The 18660-nt window shown below is 41.5% G+C and overlaps 1 protein-coding gene across 1 annotated transcript in view; it reads right to left on the bottom strand.

Annotated features, from left to right (window-relative positions):
- The window catches only part of add3a (adducin 3 (gamma) a), a gene marked incomplete in the record, with an annotated part of 52239 nt that overhangs the window by 4972 nt on the left and 28607 nt on the right, over positions 1-18660 (bottom strand). The window contains 10 exon segments of the mRNA XM_024259499.2: positions 3014-3137; positions 3499-3522; positions 4982-5068; positions 6020-6124; positions 6283-6534; positions 7522-7698; positions 7819-7917; positions 10839-10982; positions 11188-11337; positions 16242-16322. Coding sequence (XP_024115267.1) covers positions 3014-3137; positions 3499-3522; positions 4982-5068; positions 6020-6124; positions 6283-6534; positions 7522-7698; positions 7819-7917; positions 10839-10982; positions 11188-11337; positions 16242-16322 — 1243 coding nt within the window.

Raw genomic sequence — 18660 nt, 5'->3', positions numbered from 1 at the left:
GGATGGGAGTGGGATGTTACAGATTAGTGAACACACACACATGTTAGAGACATGCACAGAGGTTGTCCCATAAAACCTCAGACATCCTCGTCTGATGATCAGCAGCCTCTTATTGTCACATTGCCTTTCATCTGTTCCTGCAGGAACTGAGCATGCTCAGTGGCGTCCAGACTGGAGACGTGCTCAGAACTTCATTATAGCCGTCTTCACAACCACAACACTAATATAGTGATATATATAGTAATATAAAAAAGCACAAATTTTCTTAATAATCTCTATAACTGTGGCTTAAAGTCCCACTCTGATCATCTTTTGATCTATTTATTAATCTTTCCCAGTGCTCTTATATTAGAGTGATGCTGTTTTTAGCTAAAATTAAAAAAATCTGTGTTATTTTTGATGAGTCCATTAGAAATTCACCTCTGAGTGAAGAACTCCCCCTTCCCCTCCACATTGCTGAGAGCTCTCTGTTTACACCACTCTCTCCCACTAGCTTACAGCCCCTCACACCTCAGCCTAACATCACCAACCAAAATGGTGAGAAATATCGGAGCCGTCCGGTCGTACAGTCATTCATGAATCTGTCAGGAAGTGGATGATCAGAATGGAGCGGTAAGCTTGTGACTCGCCCAGTGTTTTTGCTACATCACAAATACAATCTCTTCATCTGCTCCTGAATCATGAATATAGAAAAACTTAGAGATGCGATTTTGAGCTGACTTTTCTTCATCTATGTCCTTCATCATCAGCAAAAAGCCATGAGAACATGTTCAAAACACCTTTTATCAGCGTGGGTCTTGAAGGTGTTGGCTTTAAGATGACCGGATGTTCTCGTGTGTCTTGATATAACTTCCTGACTGGATTCACTCAAATCGCTCGCAGCTCATGAAAACTTGACCAGACGCCAAAACGATCACTGTACTGTGTAAGACGGGCGTGGATGACCGCGGCGTTTCATGTCTGCTGTGAACCGCACCATATGTTAACAAGGGCGCCGAATGGAAGCGGCCTCCGTCCTGTGGCGCTTCCACGTGTGGTATGAACCCGGCGTCAGCCTCTCCACAGCATACATGTGCTGCTCTAAGGAGGACAAAAAGAGTCTTCTGGAGGAGCTTCAATGTGTTTCTTCATGCATCGTGCAGTCATGTCATCCTCTTAAACTAATTTTGACTTTTGACTAATGACAACCCAGTCTCAGTAAAATGCGTACATATGCCACGATTTGAGAAATACCGTGTATAATATATGCCAAAACCGGTTTTGCGTGCATATAATACGCGCGGTCCTAAACGTGTTAAATGTGTTTTCCACGTTTGACACGTCCCCTGGTGGAGCCGTGAGCATCACAGACAGCCCCACAAACGAACAATTTGCTTTTCTAACCCTAACCATAACCGTAATCCTAACCTTAACCAGGAACGACGTCATTTAGAAAAGAGCCGGAGGATTTCTGACCACGTGATCAAAACGAAACCTAAAGTCGTGTTTATTGTACGCCGGCGCAACCTATTCTCTACCATTGCGTATCATATGCATGCAAAAAGCGTGTTTGGCGTATATTATACACGGTATTTCAGAGTGCAAAGGCGTGGAATATGTACGCATTTTACTGCGACTGTGTTGCTGATGAAGATGCTCCTGCTAAGCTATTTTACACGAAATGAAATGGTCCCTAAACCACAATGCATTACATTTGCATTATAACTTTCTGATTGATCCACATCTCCAGTAGTATATAGAAATGTGGGGCACTACGTATAAAACTAATTTAAAGTCCTCCTTTGATGACAATCGTGTTTTTATAGTTTTTAACATGTCTGTATGTATTTTTTCTCCTGAAATAGAGCAAATGTAGTAAGAAATCCTTTTGTTTGTGCATTTCTGAGTATTTCTCTTAAAAGGACATGAAAGATTCAGAAAACCAAGATTTAGAACAAAAGTGTTGGAGAGATCTATGTCAATATGCGGTCCGAACATATGGAATAAACTGGACAAGGAAATTAAAGACACAAAACAACTGCTGCCTTTAAAAGTGTTATTTAGAGGTTGATGTTGAGCAAATATTAGAGATAATATGAAGAAAAATAATTTCATAACACTTATGTAGTTAATGCCACTGGACCTAGTGTAGGTAAAGAGAATTACATGAGGGTTTGTGTAAACAACTGTTTATGTAAATGTGTGTATTTTTGTTTATATGTCTTTTATATTTATGTAAAAGATACATTTCCTTGTTTGAAGCATTTTGATTTAATTTGGTTGATTTAGTTATAGGGGCACATAGTATAAGTTTCTGCTTCTTTTCATTTATTAACTGTTTAGTGCTTATTTAGTATAATTTCGATGTTATGTATTGTTAATAAATGATATAAAATTAATTTAAAGAAACACTCCTTCATTTATAGCAGGTCTGACTGTTACACCGTCGTACTATTCTATAATTTGCCTGCTATGGCTCAAAGTGTGAGCGTCTCCTGGGACTGGGCTCAGGAGAGTGTTGCAGACCCGCCGTGTGTCAGACCCCTCCAGACGGACTGCAGCTTGTATCCAGATGGGTCACCGGGGGTTCGTGGGGCTGTGGGGGCAACACTGTCATAGCAACGGGCTGCGCTCGTGTGGAGGGTGTGAAGCCCTGCTGTCAGTTCAGTCTGCCTCTTCGTCATAGCAGGCTCTCGTGCACACTCACACACATATGGATCCAGAACAGAACAGGACGTGTGCACAAACACCACATCTTATCAAAGCGGGGGCTTTTAAATCAACCTGAGGCGTCATTAGTGAAATCTTTAACATATTGTTACTTTTCAGCCGATAACATGATAATTCCATTAGATTTTAATGGAGAAAAGCGGCGGTTTCCGCCGCTTTTCTCCATTAAAATCTAATGGAATTATCATGTTAACAATTAAAAAAATACAGTAAATCAAAGAGCATAAACACTGGTCTCATCTTAAGTCATTTTCTGATTTTCTGCTGACTGCATGTGTTTGCACATTTATTTTGTGTGTCATACCAGGGAGGCCCAGTTGCCTTCTTTCCACATTTTTGCGGTACTCCTCCAGGTCCTTCTCTGACAGCTCACTGAAGGGGTTGGGAGGAAGAGGAGCCATCTGCTCCTCCTCTGTGGGCACGTATGGCTGAGGAAGAGGAGGAGGCAGGGTGAGGGCTGAGCACTGATCCATGCACGTACAGACACACAGAATGAAGTCGGTGGACAAATGCATCAAAGATGACATCCAAGCCTCCTCATGTCACAAATCAAGAACACACTCATGCAAACACAACACTAAATCATATCATTTCAGATAAATGTACAAGTGATACGTCACTGAAATGTTCATGCTAAACATACACTTCAAAAATAATGTAAAAAAAATGTTAAGAGAAAAAAAGATGAAACTCTCTTCTAAAAACTCGTCTTCATGCAGTACTTTAGAAATAAATGAGGGAAAAGCAATCACTGCAAACAGAAAGAACAGACCAGTACTGAATATTTACCAGAACTTCTACAAGCCCGTGATCCTTCAAGAGAAAACATCAACCAGAAAACAGTGAGGCTTCCAAACTACGTTTGTTGTTTTTAATCATCTGAATTCTTCATTTTTCTGTCTGTTCACTTGCTTCCACCTGCTGGCTGTAGTGTGATCCACTGGCTGCTGACCTCAGTCAGTCGCCACATACTGACGTTTGGTTAAGGACCCTCCGCCTCACTTTATGACGTTGTGGGTGTCCCCAACCCATCCTTTTTTGACATTCAGACTGTTCCTATTAAATCATGGGCTGCGAACAAGAACCGGGACCCAGAACACACTGATACCCTAAACCAATACCTGTACTAGTTTGCGTCTGGTACCGATTCAGGTCCAGTCCCATGTCTGGTACAGCATCAGGAACTGAAGAACAGTTTGTGTCCAGTCCCGTGTCCATTGCCAGGTTAGGGTATAGGTTTAGTGTTTGGGTACCAGTACTGGACGCATCTCGAGGACCAGTCCACGTCCGGTACCTCGTCCTGTAACGAGTTAGGGTATAGGTGTCGGGTTTGGGTAACAGCACTGGATGAGGACTAGTGAGGTGGCACATCCAGTGCCAGGTTAGGGTACCAGTACTAGACGCATCCCGAGGACGAGTCCACGTCCGGTAACATGTCTAGTGCCGGGATAAGGTACCCGTACTGGACGCAATCCGAAGACCAGTCCGCGTCCAGTACCGTGTCTTGTGCCAGGTTAGGGTATAGGTGTCAGGTTTGGGTACCAGGACTAGACGTGTCCTGAGGAACAGTTCGTGTTTGGTACCACGTCCGGTATCGTGTCTTTTGCCGGTTTAGGGTATAAGTGTCATGTTTGGGTATCAGAACAGGAGGCTTCCCGAGGACCAGTGAGGTAGCACATCCGGTGCCAGGTTAGGGTACAAGCACTAGATGCATTCCAAGGACCAGTCCACGTCCGGTACCGCGTCCGCTGCCGGGTTTGGGTACCAGTGCTGGACGCGGCCTGAGGAACAGCCTGCGTCCAGCAGCAGGCAGCCCTGCCAGCTCATCCGGTCAGCTCATGTCACCTGTTACAGCGTGTTTAGGACACCCTGCTCTGCTCACCTGTGCGAACGTGGTTCACTTCCAGCTCCAACCAAATCAATACATTCAGTCATTAGGAATGCACGAGCTTGGAGCATTAATGAAGAGGAGATGTCGTCTCACTAACAGCTCACTGTTAAAGAATAAACTTGTGACACTACACTGGCTGAAAGCACTCCGACAAACACATGGATTACAGAACACATCAGGATAAGTCACCTGAGCCTCTCTCCGCCACAACCACCAACTGGTCAGGTGCTCCACCATGGAGACTGATATACAAACTTAGACTACTGGAAAAAAAACAAATCCCTTGAGTTGACTTTATTGAATCCTTAAGTATTTCCTGTTTGCTGATCATCATCAGAAACAATAAGAAGACTGACTGACATGACACAGGAGGTTTCTTACCCGCCGCGGTTCATCTACTGGGATGCCTGCGAGGTGCTGGGAGCGCGGCCCCGACGTCATCACATCAAACCGGTTCTGCTCCCTGATCTGGAACAGGAAGACATCGGATGGAGATTATCGATCAAATGTTACAAGTGAAGCTGAACGGGTGCTGCAGGTTTTTAGGTTATCCGTGTCCGTGGAGGGTCTTAGAGAGGAGCGGCTGCTTCTTCCTGATATGTCTAACAGTTCCCTTGAAGGTCATACAGTGCCTCAACATGAAAATGGAACATCACAGGGTTGTGCGTTTGGTAAGTGTGTTGGGCAGGATTTCTAAAGTTAATCTAAGTTACACACTTATGACATATGGGTGGTGCTGGCGTACGGTGTCCCTACAGTCGCCAGGTGTGAGTACTGGCTCCTTACTGATCACACAAATGCTGCACACATGGAGTGTGCATGTGTGCAACAACGAGTTGGGGACACCTAGAACGTCAAAAAGGCTTACAGCATTCACACTAGCATTATCACAGGTAATGCTATATATCTAGGTCATAATTATGTTAAAAGATACAGTTTTAAAGTCTTTAAAATTTAGTTTTAGAGTGTTCAATAAATGCGGCCTAAGGTGTGTTTTGGATTTTAGCCCCTTGTGTGGTTGAGTTTGACACTCCTGGTTCAAGGGAAACTTGTTGTGAGATGCTAAAAACTGTGTTTTAATCAGTTTTACTTTGACAAGGGTAATCTCTATAGATTTCTTCAAATAAATACAGTGGGACGATTTACACAAAATCTCTATAAAAATCCTCCACACTTGGAAAGATGTGAAGATATCCAGTAAAGCTTGGTTTTCTATACTTTCAACTTAATAAAAAGATTTTCTTGCAACTTTTCTAGCAGTTAAAAATAGAAAGGGATCTGTTTTAAATACAAATGTAATATCCAGTGAAGAAGTCAGTCTTCTCTTTACTAAGACATGTGAGTTTTTCGACTGCAGGACTCTGAGTCGCTCTCTGCCAACAGTCAAAGGTCTCGTCCAGCTTTTCTCCTTTCACTCACTTTGTTCCTCTTCTCCAGGACCTCATGAGGGTTTGTGTTGAGAGGTACAAACTGGTTGGGGTCTTCAATCCGGATTGGAGTTCCACTTTCATCGACCTTCATCCACTGTGAAAGAGAAAGCGTCACCTTCTATTCTTCACCGTCTGAAGTGCATCAGATCAACGACAGAGACGTTATTCACTCTTCAGCCACTAGATAGTGCTGTATCTCTGCAGAAGCTGAGTAGCTCTTCAGAGTTTGTTTTTCACACGCCACCTGCTCACCGTGGTAGTTCTGCTGTTGTAGCGCTCATCTCCGCCCTCCACGCTGACCTTGGCGTAGCTGTTAGGCGAGTTGAGCCAGCGTGTCTTCTCTCTCTGCTGCCGCTGCTGCAAGAACTTGAAGGGCAGCCGAGTGGCATCGCCATCCTCTTCGAATGTAAACGCCGTGACGGTGGCCGGGATCTCCACCTCGCTCTTGTGTCTGGGCTTCTCCCGGATGATGGGGTGTCTGTAGGTGTAGCCGGTCCTGTAACCCTGAAGAACACTTTGGATTCACTCCCTCGTTCAGACTGACCAGTTAAAGCCGTTAATGTTGTTTTTTCACCAAAAGAAGGAGAGAAAGCTCTAACTTTCCTATCCAGAATGCCGTTCACAGCACAAAAGAGAAGCTGACCACAGAGTTTCTGGCACCAAAAAGAAAACTCATTTCCTGTCTACAGTTTCTTCTCTGTCCTTCCCCTCCTTTCCTCTCAGTTTAATCCTCATCCCTCCTTTTTTGACACCTTCACACCCCCTCTCCCTGTAGGGAGAGGGGGTGTGGGGGTGTTTCTTTTCATTTAAACTCTGTGGTCAAGCCAGCCTCCTGACCTGACTCCATCACCCAGCTGAGCTGGACACTTTTCCCCCCAGAAACATCCGCACTCCCAGATCCCAGCTGGAAGCGTCTGTGTTTCCGGGCCAGCTTTGGGTTCCAGACTTCTTTATTTCCTGTCTGTCATCAGAATCAAGAGCTCAAGAGGACGACGTTTGTTCTCTCTTCAGGCTCACAGAGCAGAGAGGGAGACAAGAGAGCAGGAGGAGGACAGACGGGAAGCAGACTGGGACAAAAAACTGGATTTCTGCTGATTAAGGCTTTTTTTAGTTCTACTCCAAAATGTAAATTACTAGCACTTTCATTTGACATTTAACAATGCCGTTAGCATAAAAAGCCTGTTATAATGAAGCACCTTAAGTTCTTCTGGTGGCAGCTGAACACTGGCACCAACCTACAACCACCAGGAGCAACGTGGGGTTCAGTGTCCTGCCCAGATACCCTTCAACACATGGGGTGCACAGCAGCAGCTGTGGTGCTTTTGACTCATGTCTATAGTAGAATCTCTGCACAGCAAACACCACACTCTGCTGACCGTTTGTACTTTCAATCATTTGAAATCCTATCATGACTTTTCTTAGTCTGCACAAATGAGGAAATGAAAGTTTCTTCAAAATGATAAATATGCCGACAGCTGTCCACAGACTCACCAGATTATCCAGCATTCTCATCAGAGACTCGAACTCCAGCTCGCCAATCTTCCACTTGTACTGACCGGCCATGTTGACCGCAGCCGCTGAGGCCACAGCAAACACCCGGGACTTGTACTTCTCCTGGTCCAGCACTATGAGGTTCTCCACCCCTCCAGCACATGAGATGGCACTCACCTGAACGGGGGGGTGGGGGGTGGGGGGCAGAAAAGCACAAGACTCTGTACGTCATACAATGTTGGCACAAATAAACCAACACATTTCTGTGTGAAGTGACGGTTAGGAGGGCCAGCGCACCTGGATTTCACAGGCGTACTGGGCGTTGTAGATGTAATGAAAGGCCTCTTCTATGGTCTCCCCAAGAGCCACCACACCGTGGTTTCTCAACACCAGAACCTGCAACACATGGAAGAAAGAGTCTAGAAGAGCAGTAACAGGAAAAATCACTGTTCCTGTGATGTTCTTAGATTCACTGCAACTTTTCAACCGTTAACACGATCATTCCAGTAGATTCTGATTCTCATCGAGACGCTTTTCTCCTTCAGAATCTGCTGGAATTATGGTGTTAACGGTTGAAAAGTTAAAGATTTTGTGCTTAAGAGTCACCAGCTACGCCTCAGGTGTTAAAGTGATTTTCTGGATCCTCTTAACTGAAACAGTAAAAGACTAAAATGAAAAACTCAAACATTAAAGTCTGATGACATTTCATTGTCAGCAGTTTTTCAGCATTTTTACAAAGTTTGGCAGATCAAACTCGGGGCTGTTCCACTGGGTGAGCCATGCTCTTCCTCTGGTAATGTACAGTGGCCAGCACGGCTCACATTAACACAAAAGCCACAACACAACAACGACAAAAGCTGAAGCACAGCTTCAGCTTTTGTCGTTGTCACCACAGTAGTGATCAAAAATCAGCATCTGGAGCAGCAATCACAAGAGCAGACATTCAAAGTTTTCTGACAACCATAACTGAATATCAACACACTGTTGCTACAGTTCAACAGCAGTCATTTATCTCTACATAAGTTGTTTTTTTTCCCCAAAAAACTGACTGTGATTTCCCTGATTTATACATTCCCTCAACTTATTAGAGTCTAAAAGAAAAACAAAAACCTTAAAAATGGTAAATGTTTGGATTTGTGACACTTTTTTAAAACATGTTTTATGTTTCCAAATGTACCAGCAGAGTCCTTAGCATGAAAATGATTAATGATGATTAAGGACATTTCAGTCAATTCTGTCTTCCATCGTTCTCTGAAGTCTAACCACAAGGGGGCACAATGCACTGCTGGTCTGAGCAAACTCTCAGGCTTTTATCAAAGACGACATCCAACAGAAAACTACCACCATAAACAAGTCGCTCCTGCTGACTGACAGGAATCAGAGGAGAGAAAGACGGTTTGTGGATGTAGTGGAGGAGGACATGAGGACAGCTGCTGTTCAATGGAAACACAAACGTTCAAAGTTTCTGGAGGTCAAACAAATTTGACCACAATTACAGCTAGTTAAAATTAATAATGTTTACCAGCTGAAACTGAACCATACCCCCTAAATCATTTCACATCACATTTCTTCAGTTTAAAGAAAAAAATAAAGCAATCATAATAGATGGTTATTGAATTTTCGATGTAAAACAACGAGAGGAGGAACGGATTCTGTTGGGTTGCTGCTGATCCAGCCTGCCAGAATCTGTGGCCCAAAAAAATGCTGTAGACAACTATTCAACTATTCTGTTCATTGTTACATGCTTCCATAATAAAGTCACTTTCATAAATCACATTTCTTATCCCAAATTAGCCAAAAAAAAATATTTTTTTTGGTGTTGTTTTTTTATGTAGAATATGTAGAAAAATATACAAATATGACAATAAATTCCCAAATAAAATAATTTATAATCATTCAGCTTCTTTTAAAACTGTTTGGGACAAAATATTAGTGTCATGAAACAAATCAACAATGCCTGAGAGCAGGGAAACACATTCTGGCAGGGGGGACATACTTTGGTATAACACCGGTGTAGAAAGCCCTTCAGTGACGGGGAGTTTGTAAAAAAATGTTTGCTAGAAAGAGTCATAGACACACAGGTCTGATGTAGACCAAAACTGATGATATTTCTCAGTTAAAACAATGTTTAAACTTTGTTAACTGTATAAATGACACTAGGTTATTAAAGTTGTTAAAATCAACATTTTTCTGTTCGTTCTTTTCACCAAAATAGGCTCCCAGTCTAATGTCGAGTTCTGAACTTAGCTGCAAAAACTTTGAGAACCCCTCACTAAAGCCTTAGTCCCAACTGTCCAGCAGTCTGTGTGGGGGGGTGGGTGGTCAAACCTGTACGGGACACACAAATGACCCACTAAATAAGGTTGTAGACCACATGTCTCAAAGTCAAGGCTCGGGGGCCGGATCCGGCCCTCCAGATCATTTTATTTTATTGTTGTTAATGGCCCGATGTTATCTTATGTATATATATATATATATATATATATATATATATATATATATATATATATATATATAACTTGTATTATTTTGACAAAATATATTTTAATGGAGAGTAAAATACTGAAAGTCATTTAAGGTTTAAGTTGATTTGTTATAGTACTACCTTTTTGGACTATTTTGGAATTAACTATGATTTTTAGTCTATTTTGAAGTTTAGCTAAAATTTCAGCTACATGCTAGCTGTTTTGGCTAATTGAGCTTTTTTCAGTTTTTTATGCTATTTTGAAGTTTAGCTATTTTACCACCTACATGCTCGCTGTTTTGGCTAACCTAAGTTTTTTTTGATTTTTTTTTAAGGAGTTTTTTTTTTATTTGCCGTTTAGCTAATATTTTATCCAGCTATCAGCTTCAATATTTTCCACTATAAGCTTTAGCGTTTTCAGCTATCAATTTCAGCATCTTCAGCAGCCAAATTCATCTTACAGCATTCACAGTAGCCTTATCAAAGGTAATGTTATATATTTAGTTCATAATTGTTAAAAAAGTGACATTTTTAAGGTTTTAAAAATGTAGTTTTAGAGTGTTCAATGAATGTTTATCCTGTTCGTCCCGCGACCTAAGGTGTGTTAGGGATTTTGGCCCCTTGTGAGATTGAGGTTGACACTCTTGTTGTGAACCCTTAGTGAGCCCGAAGACCAAAAATCTTCATACACATTTTTTTTCTATGGGCATGCTGCGGGCAATAGATCGTAGAGAACACTTATACAACATGCAGGAGGAAGGAAGCATGACGTTGTTGAGGTTCAGGCGTGTCACCCACTCCTCATCTAACCCAACCCCCCCCAGCAGGTGCCGAAGGCCTGAGCTCTTTTCACCTTGGCTGTGGGCCCCAGGGCCTTCTGCAGCTCCCTGCGCTCCTCCTGGTCGTCCAGGGTGCCTTGGTAGTTGTAGTAAGCAATGTCACCTAAGATCAATGCCTCCTGGGAGATGGGCAGGATGCCACACTTCATGGAAGACACCTGATGTAGGAGAAGACAGCAGAGATCATCTGTTAGGGATTTGTATTGAAGCTGTTTTATTCACTCGTAAGGTGTCTGAGCAGCAAAGACAAAGTCTTCCCTGCTACCACGCTAACTTGTAGCATTCTTTCCTCTGAACTGAAATGTCAACATCTGTCCACATGTAACACTCAAAAATGTTGAAGATGGAAGGACATGGACTCACCGCGGCCGCTGCAGGAGTGTGCACGTGTACGATGCAGCGGATGTCCGGACGCATGGAGTAGATGGCAGCATGGGGGCTAAACCCTGCAGGGTTGATGCTCAGGCTGGTGGAGCCCTGATCAATCACATCACCAATGATGTTCACCTTCACCTGAAGAAACAGGGCGGAGTCTAATGTGGACGTCAGCAAACCTCTGCTTGAACCGTCAAAGGGTTAGGCTGTTTTTAAGAGAATTAAAAGTCATTTACCCAGAATGCTACAGATATGACCAAACAAAAACGTACATTTAGTATTGCTCCAACAAAGCGTACTAGAGACCTAAAAAAGATGATTGGAAATGTTCTGCTGTTACACAGTGAACACAACAGCAGCTAACAACTCCCAACACAAAGCAGGCAGATAGAAACACAAGTCAACAAATGAAAGAGGCCCAAGACAGAAATCTCATTATCCACCATCTCTGCTCTGCATCTGCTCTTTTCAAGGAAATGATCTGCCAAGAAATGAGGAAAGATTAGAAATGGAAGAGGAGACGTTCTTTTCTTCAGCAACTTCATTACGGAGGAGTTAGCCGCTATTTGATTAGCTGATAAGACGGATAACATTAGGAGAAAACAGCAGCTGCTGGCAGACATCTCTCAGTGATTCCTTCCATCCATCCTCCAACAATCAACCCATCCATCATCGAACCATCCATCCATCCATCCGTGCATCCATCCGTGCATGCATGCATCCATCCGTCTGTCCGTCCGTCCGTCCGTCCATCCATCCTCCAACAATCAACCCACCCATCATCGAACCATCCATCCGTCCGTCTATCATCCATCCGTCCGTCCTCCAACAATCAACCCACCCATCATCGAACCATCCATCCGTCCGTCTATCATCCATCCGTCCGTCCGTCCGTCCATCCATCCGTCCGTCTATCGTCCATCCATCCGTCCGTCCATCCATCCATCCATCCATCCATCCATCCATCCATCCATCCATTCATCCATTGCGCTTATTTCTAACTTGTACAATTTTGACAAAATACAGTATATTTTTATAGAGAGTAAAATATTGAAAGTTATTTAAGGTTTAAGTTGATTTATTCTGGAATAATATTCCTGCCTTTTTATTATTCATAATTATGTTAAAAAGTTAAAGTTTTAAAGTTTTAAAAATTGTCATTCTGCTAGCTTTTTGGACTATTTTGACATTTACTAAGATTTTTTAGGCTATTTTGGAGTTTAGCTAATATTTCAGCTACATGCTAGTGTTTTGGGAAAAAACAACGTTTTTTTGTTTGTTTTTTAGGCTAATTTAGCACTTAGCAAATATTTTAGCTGGCTATCAAATTCAGTGTTTTCAGCTATCAGCTTCAGTGTTTTCAGCTATCAGCTTCAGTGTTTTCAGCTATCAGCTTCAGTCTTTTCAGCTTTTAGCTTCAGTGTTTTTAGCTATCAATTTCAGCATCTTCTGCTATCAGCACTAAAACACACACCTTTCCACACCTTAAAGCAGCATCCATGCTTTAAGGTGTGGAAAGAAAACTCTAAAAATGAAAAGATGATTAATGAAGTCCATCTGAATCTTTATTAAAATAAACGGTGAACTTGTGGTTTCAACTTGATTACCTTCAGGAAATGAGCGTTGACTTGACTCTCACTAAAGTTTGGTAAAAACACAAGAATTAACTTCATTCTATTTGAGTATTTTAAAAAATATTTACGTTTTTCTATGAGTCTTTTTTTTTCTTTGATATAAACCGCTTTTTGAATATTTCACTTTAACTTTTGAGCGCATAACCACAGTCCAGTGATCTGTGATCTTCAGGTCATCCTGTTCAGGCTTGTAATGCCCATATCTGTGTTTGAGCAGATGATGCTCATTGATCCTCCCCCCACCAGAGGGAGGTGGGCGGGAACAGCTGGGCGCCGCCACAGCGCAGCCAGCTGGCAGCCACTCAAACATGCAGCGGGTCACATGTGCAGCCTGCATCAGTTCTGCCTGTCACGCTGTGTCAGTCAAAGTAGAGCTGGAAGGTAACAACAAATACGGCCCTTCTAATTATACAGAGATGCTAAAGGAGGAGTCAGGAAGAACAAGAAACTTGATACCAAAGAGAGTAAGTCGGGGTCAGAGGCTGGAGGTCTAAGGAACACATGACGGCAGCTGAAGCTGAACTCAGCCCTGATTCCCTCAATCAGTCTGAAAAATGAGTCCAGTGACTGAGATGGACATGAAGCTCAATCTGCTGCTGACCTCAACAAATCAACCAAATGAGCAGCTGTGTGCAGAGGAAGAAGACAGACACAAATGATAAACTGTGCCGGAAAGCATTGGTAAAGTGTGTAACTGTAGTTGTGATGAAGAAACTCAACATAGAACTGCACAACATTCTGCAAGAAAACATTTAGAAATCTACAGAGTAGAGCACCACAAACCATTATTTTAATAGTCGACTAATCATCGATTAATTTTATCAATTAGTCAACTAACCATCTTAATCATCAGTAGCTTTTAACTAACTGAAACTAGATATATAGCATTACCTGTGATAATGCTAGTGTGAATGCTGTGAGCTGAATTTGGATGAAGATGCTGGTGATGTTAGCGGAAGATGCTGAAATTGCTAAAGCTTATAGCTGAAAACGCTGAAGCTGATAGACAGCTAAAATATTAGCTAAATGCCAAATTAGCATAAAAACTGAAAAAGCCTAAATTAGCCAAAACAGCTAGCATGTTATAAATCAACAACTGTAAATGTTTCAAACTGAATTTTAAGAATGAATTTCATCACAGTCACAAAAACACACTTAAAGAATAATTTCGTGGCTCTCACTGAGTTCTGGTCTGTAAGAAACTGGACCAAATGGCTCTTTTAGAGTTGAAGGTTGCAGACCTCTGCTCTGGCGTGTCATGTTATGAAACTGTCATGTACAGGTGACCAGTTAGCACATGGAGTTGGAAAGAAGAAACCCCTGAGAGTTTGCTAACAAGTGTTGCATGCAGAGTCAGATATTGGACACTCCATTCCTGTAACTTGTTTCACCGTTGGAGGACTGCAGTGATCAGAGTCAGCAGTTTGTTTTGTGCGACATACTTTTACAAACTTTGCAGTTCAAATAATATTCACATCTGCTGTATTTATTTGTTACTCTGTAGTAGGGCTGCCACGATTAGTCGACTAATCTACGACTAATCCACTATTAAAATAGTGGATTAGTTGTTACTTTATATTATATGGAGTCAGAATGTAGTAACGTTGAAAGTTATAACAGCTTTCTGTTAGATTTATGGACTATTTGGGCATTTATTAAGGTTTTTTAGGCTATATTGGACTTTAGCTAATATTTCAGCTGCATGCTAGCTGTTTTGGCTAATTTAGGCTTTTTCAGTTTTTATGCTGATTTTGCATTTAGCTAATATTTTAGCTGTCTATCAGCTTCAGCAATTTCAGGTATAAGCTTCCACAAACTCAACTATAAGCTTCAGGAATTTCAGCATCTTCAGCTATCAGCACTAGCATCTTCATCCAAATTCAGCTTACCGCATTCACACTAGCATTATCACAGGTAATAATATATATCTAGTTCATAATTATGTTAAAAAGTTACAGTTTTAAAGTTTTAATAAGTTATTTTTAGTGTTAAATAAATATTTATCCTGTTCGGCCCGTGACCTCAGGTTCGTTTTGGATTTTGGCCCCTGTGTGATTGAGGTTGACACCCCCGCTCTACAGGATTGACCGTTTTTCAACCACAGACATCCCACATCCACAGTCAGGATTAAGGCCTTCTCCTCCCTCATTGTATCCTCCTCACTCACACCATCCACCCTCATGTCCTCCTTCATCCATGAACCTCCTCTCAAACATCTCCATCTGCTCCATTGATCTCCAGAACCATGATCTGATCCTGTGATGGATTCTAATCTTGATCCTGATCCTCTCCATCCTGACAACTCCTAAAGAGAACCACAACATCTTCATCTCTGACGCCTCCTTGGAGCCTTTGTCTCTAAGATAACAGCACAGCACACATTTGCTTTTTGGTGAAAGAAAAGATGGAGATTTTTGTCCAATTATATAATTATATATGTAACAATCACTTGTTTAAGATTATGAACAATATGTTACAAAAATGAGGAAAAAGGTTTTTTACTATTGTGTGTTTTTTCCAGCTTTAGAGTTGATTTGCACATGAAGCTTCCTAAATAACAATATCTAAGCAGGGTAAAGCTAACTGAAGTCAAATGTTTCCAAACATCCATGAAAAGTTCTAGCCGAAATCCTTCCGTCACAGAGAAATTCTTCATGTTCAGTCACATGCAGGTAAAGCTGAACTTCAGCACAGATTTCAATCAGTGCCTGCTAACTGCCCCTGCAGCAAAAGCTGCCTGTCAACAGCTGACTTCCCCCTCCAGCTGTCTTTCAGCAATTGTACCGAAACCGCAGGCAAGGTTTAACCCTTTAACACTGGAGCTCCGGTGTTTATGTTCTTTGATTTACTGTAGTTTTTTAATGGCTAACACAATAATTCCAGTAGATTGTGAAGGAGAAAAGCGGCTCGTCTCCTTCAGAATCTACTGGAATTATTGTGTTAATGGTTGAAAAGTTACAGTAAGTTAAAGATTTTGTGTTTAAGAGTCATTGGCGATGCCTCAGGTGTTAAAGGGTTAAAGAGACTGTTTTTGAACCACTACTAATCAGTTTGTCTGAGTTTCTAGAATTGAATACTAAAAAAAGAACCTTAAAGATGTTCATGAAAAAGTGAAAGTAGATGTTACATGGTAGGAAATTGTTGTCAGGTGACTCATACTTCTGTACTGAGAGCCAATGAGTGCTGAGCAATCTGTCCATCAAAAGCAGACATAAACAACCTGAGAGACCCACAACACTCTGTTTACTTAACTATCATTCAACAAGTACAGGCAACCACTCCGAGAGATGGAAAAACAATGAAACAAAAAAGTGAAACATAGCAAAGTTCTTTTCGCAAATTAAATGGCAAAAAAAAAAGCAAAAGTAAGTTGAAGTTTGTGAGGGTGCATCTGCTGGTGTTTCTTACCAGGTTGGATGCTGCAGCCTCAGCAAACGACAGTCCTCTGGGGAGGATGAGGATGTGGTCCAGCTCTTTACTCACACGGCCCTCGGAAGACACAAACAATTCATACTCAATTATCTTTTTACTTTTTACAGAAACACAACCTGAATAAATCTATAATTTTTAGATGATTGGATGTCTAGTTTTTGGTGTTTTTAACATGTTCTTGTGGCATTTTTCTGAAGACAGATAAAGAAAATTAACCTTAAAATTGCATTTGTGATCATTTCTTTATTTAAATTGTTGTGAATATGTAAGTGTACAGTGTTTGGGTGGGACAGCCTCCCTGTTCGCTATATTCTGATGCATTTGCAGACACATAGATCCATGAACTTCTTTGTTTTCCTTGTCTGAGCTGGAATCTGGATCAGAACTTTACAACTGGATAGCGGTGATATTGATCACTATTTATGCTAATGGCAAGCAAAGTTGGAGCTAACACGTTATTGTTAAGTTGGAGTTGTGAGGGGCTGTAAGCTAGTGGGAGAGTGAGTCAGAAGTCCTTCCCCTACTCACTATATAATGCGTTCACCATGTTCTAGAGCGGTCCCCATCTACTAATTCCAAAATCAAGTGCACTAGAAACTTCCTGAAAAACTAGCATGCATCGATACTGCATACATTAGCGATTATAGACCACAATGCATTGCAGTCGAACAATTTTTGAAAAAAAAAAAAAAATATATATATATATACACACTATATATATATTTTTTTGTTTTTAAACAAACCAATCACCATCTTTATCCTCAGAACACAGTGAAGTCACACTCAAATAAACGTCATGAAATGTTCATATAGATTCAATTTTCACTTCGTGGAATCGGTGACATCATATCCATCATTTAGCTAAATAAAGGCAAAACAGTGAGAATCGTGTCCAAGTTGCTTTTAAAATCCAGGGGACTAGATAGTCCCACACTACAGTTTTTTTTGGTAGTTAGGGAGAAAAGGAGGGATTTGGACATAGCCTAGACCAGCAGTCTACAACCTGCAGCTCCAGATCCACATGTGTCTCTTTTATCTCTCCATGGTGGCTCCTCAGACAAACATAAAATAAGTCATGGAGACTGCTGATCCAGACATGTCGACCATCAGAGTCAGCAGCTCCTGATAATGTCTGTCTAACCAAAACTACCTAAAGAAAACAAATAAACAAAGCCTGAAAACTAAGATCCAACCCCAAACTAAAATAACAAAACCCAGCAGAGTAAGACTGATGAGGACACAGAGGGGGGGAAAATAGAAATAAATGAAAGAAAAAAATAGAATTTTTGTAATGTAAGAATTACTTAATTAGCGTTTAATTAATTTAATTAGTTAAATGTATAAATTGATGTCTGAGGTTCACATAGATGATAAACTATGTAGGTTTTTACATCCTGTTGACCTGAAGACGTCTTGTTTGATCAACTCTACCTCCAGAATAAACAGATTTTATATGCAAAGAAAAACTTTGATAAAAAGTTTGATCTTTCATGAGTTAAAAACACAAATTATCTTATGATGCACAACGTTGTTCCTAGCAGCTTTTATTTTGAAATAAGCAATTTGAGCTTTTGTCAAACTTAAAAAAAAAACAAAAAAAAAACACACATTTGGGGGATTCTAGGTTCTTTTTATATTTTTGACTTTGTTTGTGCCAAAAAATAGACGTAGTTCATGTTTATTATTAAAAAAGAAAGTCATGAATGCAAATACAAATTTCTTAAAGGGTAAACTAATACTATGCAGCTCCTTCTAGGCTTTATCAGTAGAAAACAAGTCCAAATGGCTCTTTTACTATTAAAGGTTGCCGACCCTGATCTTGATGAATGGATGATGGGAAGTGGGGTTGGGCTTACTGCAAACAGTCCTGTCCACAACTCAGAGGTGAATTTCTAAAGAATTCCTGCTGCTCTGTAGAAACTATGTCCAAGAACAGCAAAGACTTTTGGGATGTTGGGTATAATCAGCATCATCACTAAAAGACCAATGAGAATGTTTAGAAAATACTGTCAGATTTGTCGGGTTAAAAACGCGTTAATCTAGCGTGTGCTTGACGCCGACAATTTTTTTGACGCATTAATCCCGATTTTCTCATACGTGCCTTTCCACACCGCGGGCGTCCCTCATCGCCCTCTAACTCACCGGCTGCTCTCACTAGATCACCGGCGGGTCTCCAACCACCGAGCTGCTAGCTAAAACCGGCCGGTGCTAGGACCTGGAGAGCTCCTAAACCGGCTCCGGTTCGCGTCCAGTACCACGTCTAGTGGTACCGGCTCGCGTCCGGCGCCACGTCCCGAGAGCTGCGGCCCCCCGACGTTCCGAACAGCAAGCGCACCGGGGGACGTTTTAAATGTTCTGGAGGTTTAAGTGTGATCCAACCCCAGCATAGCGGTCT

The sequence above is a fragment of the Oryzias melastigma genome, linkage group LG24 (genome assembly GCF_002922805.2).
Source record: "Oryzias melastigma strain HK-1 linkage group LG24, ASM292280v2, whole genome shotgun sequence".
NCBI lineage: Eukaryota > Metazoa > Chordata > Actinopteri > Beloniformes > Adrianichthyidae > Oryzias > Oryzias melastigma.
This window is presented reverse-complemented; position numbering and strand designations above follow the sequence as displayed.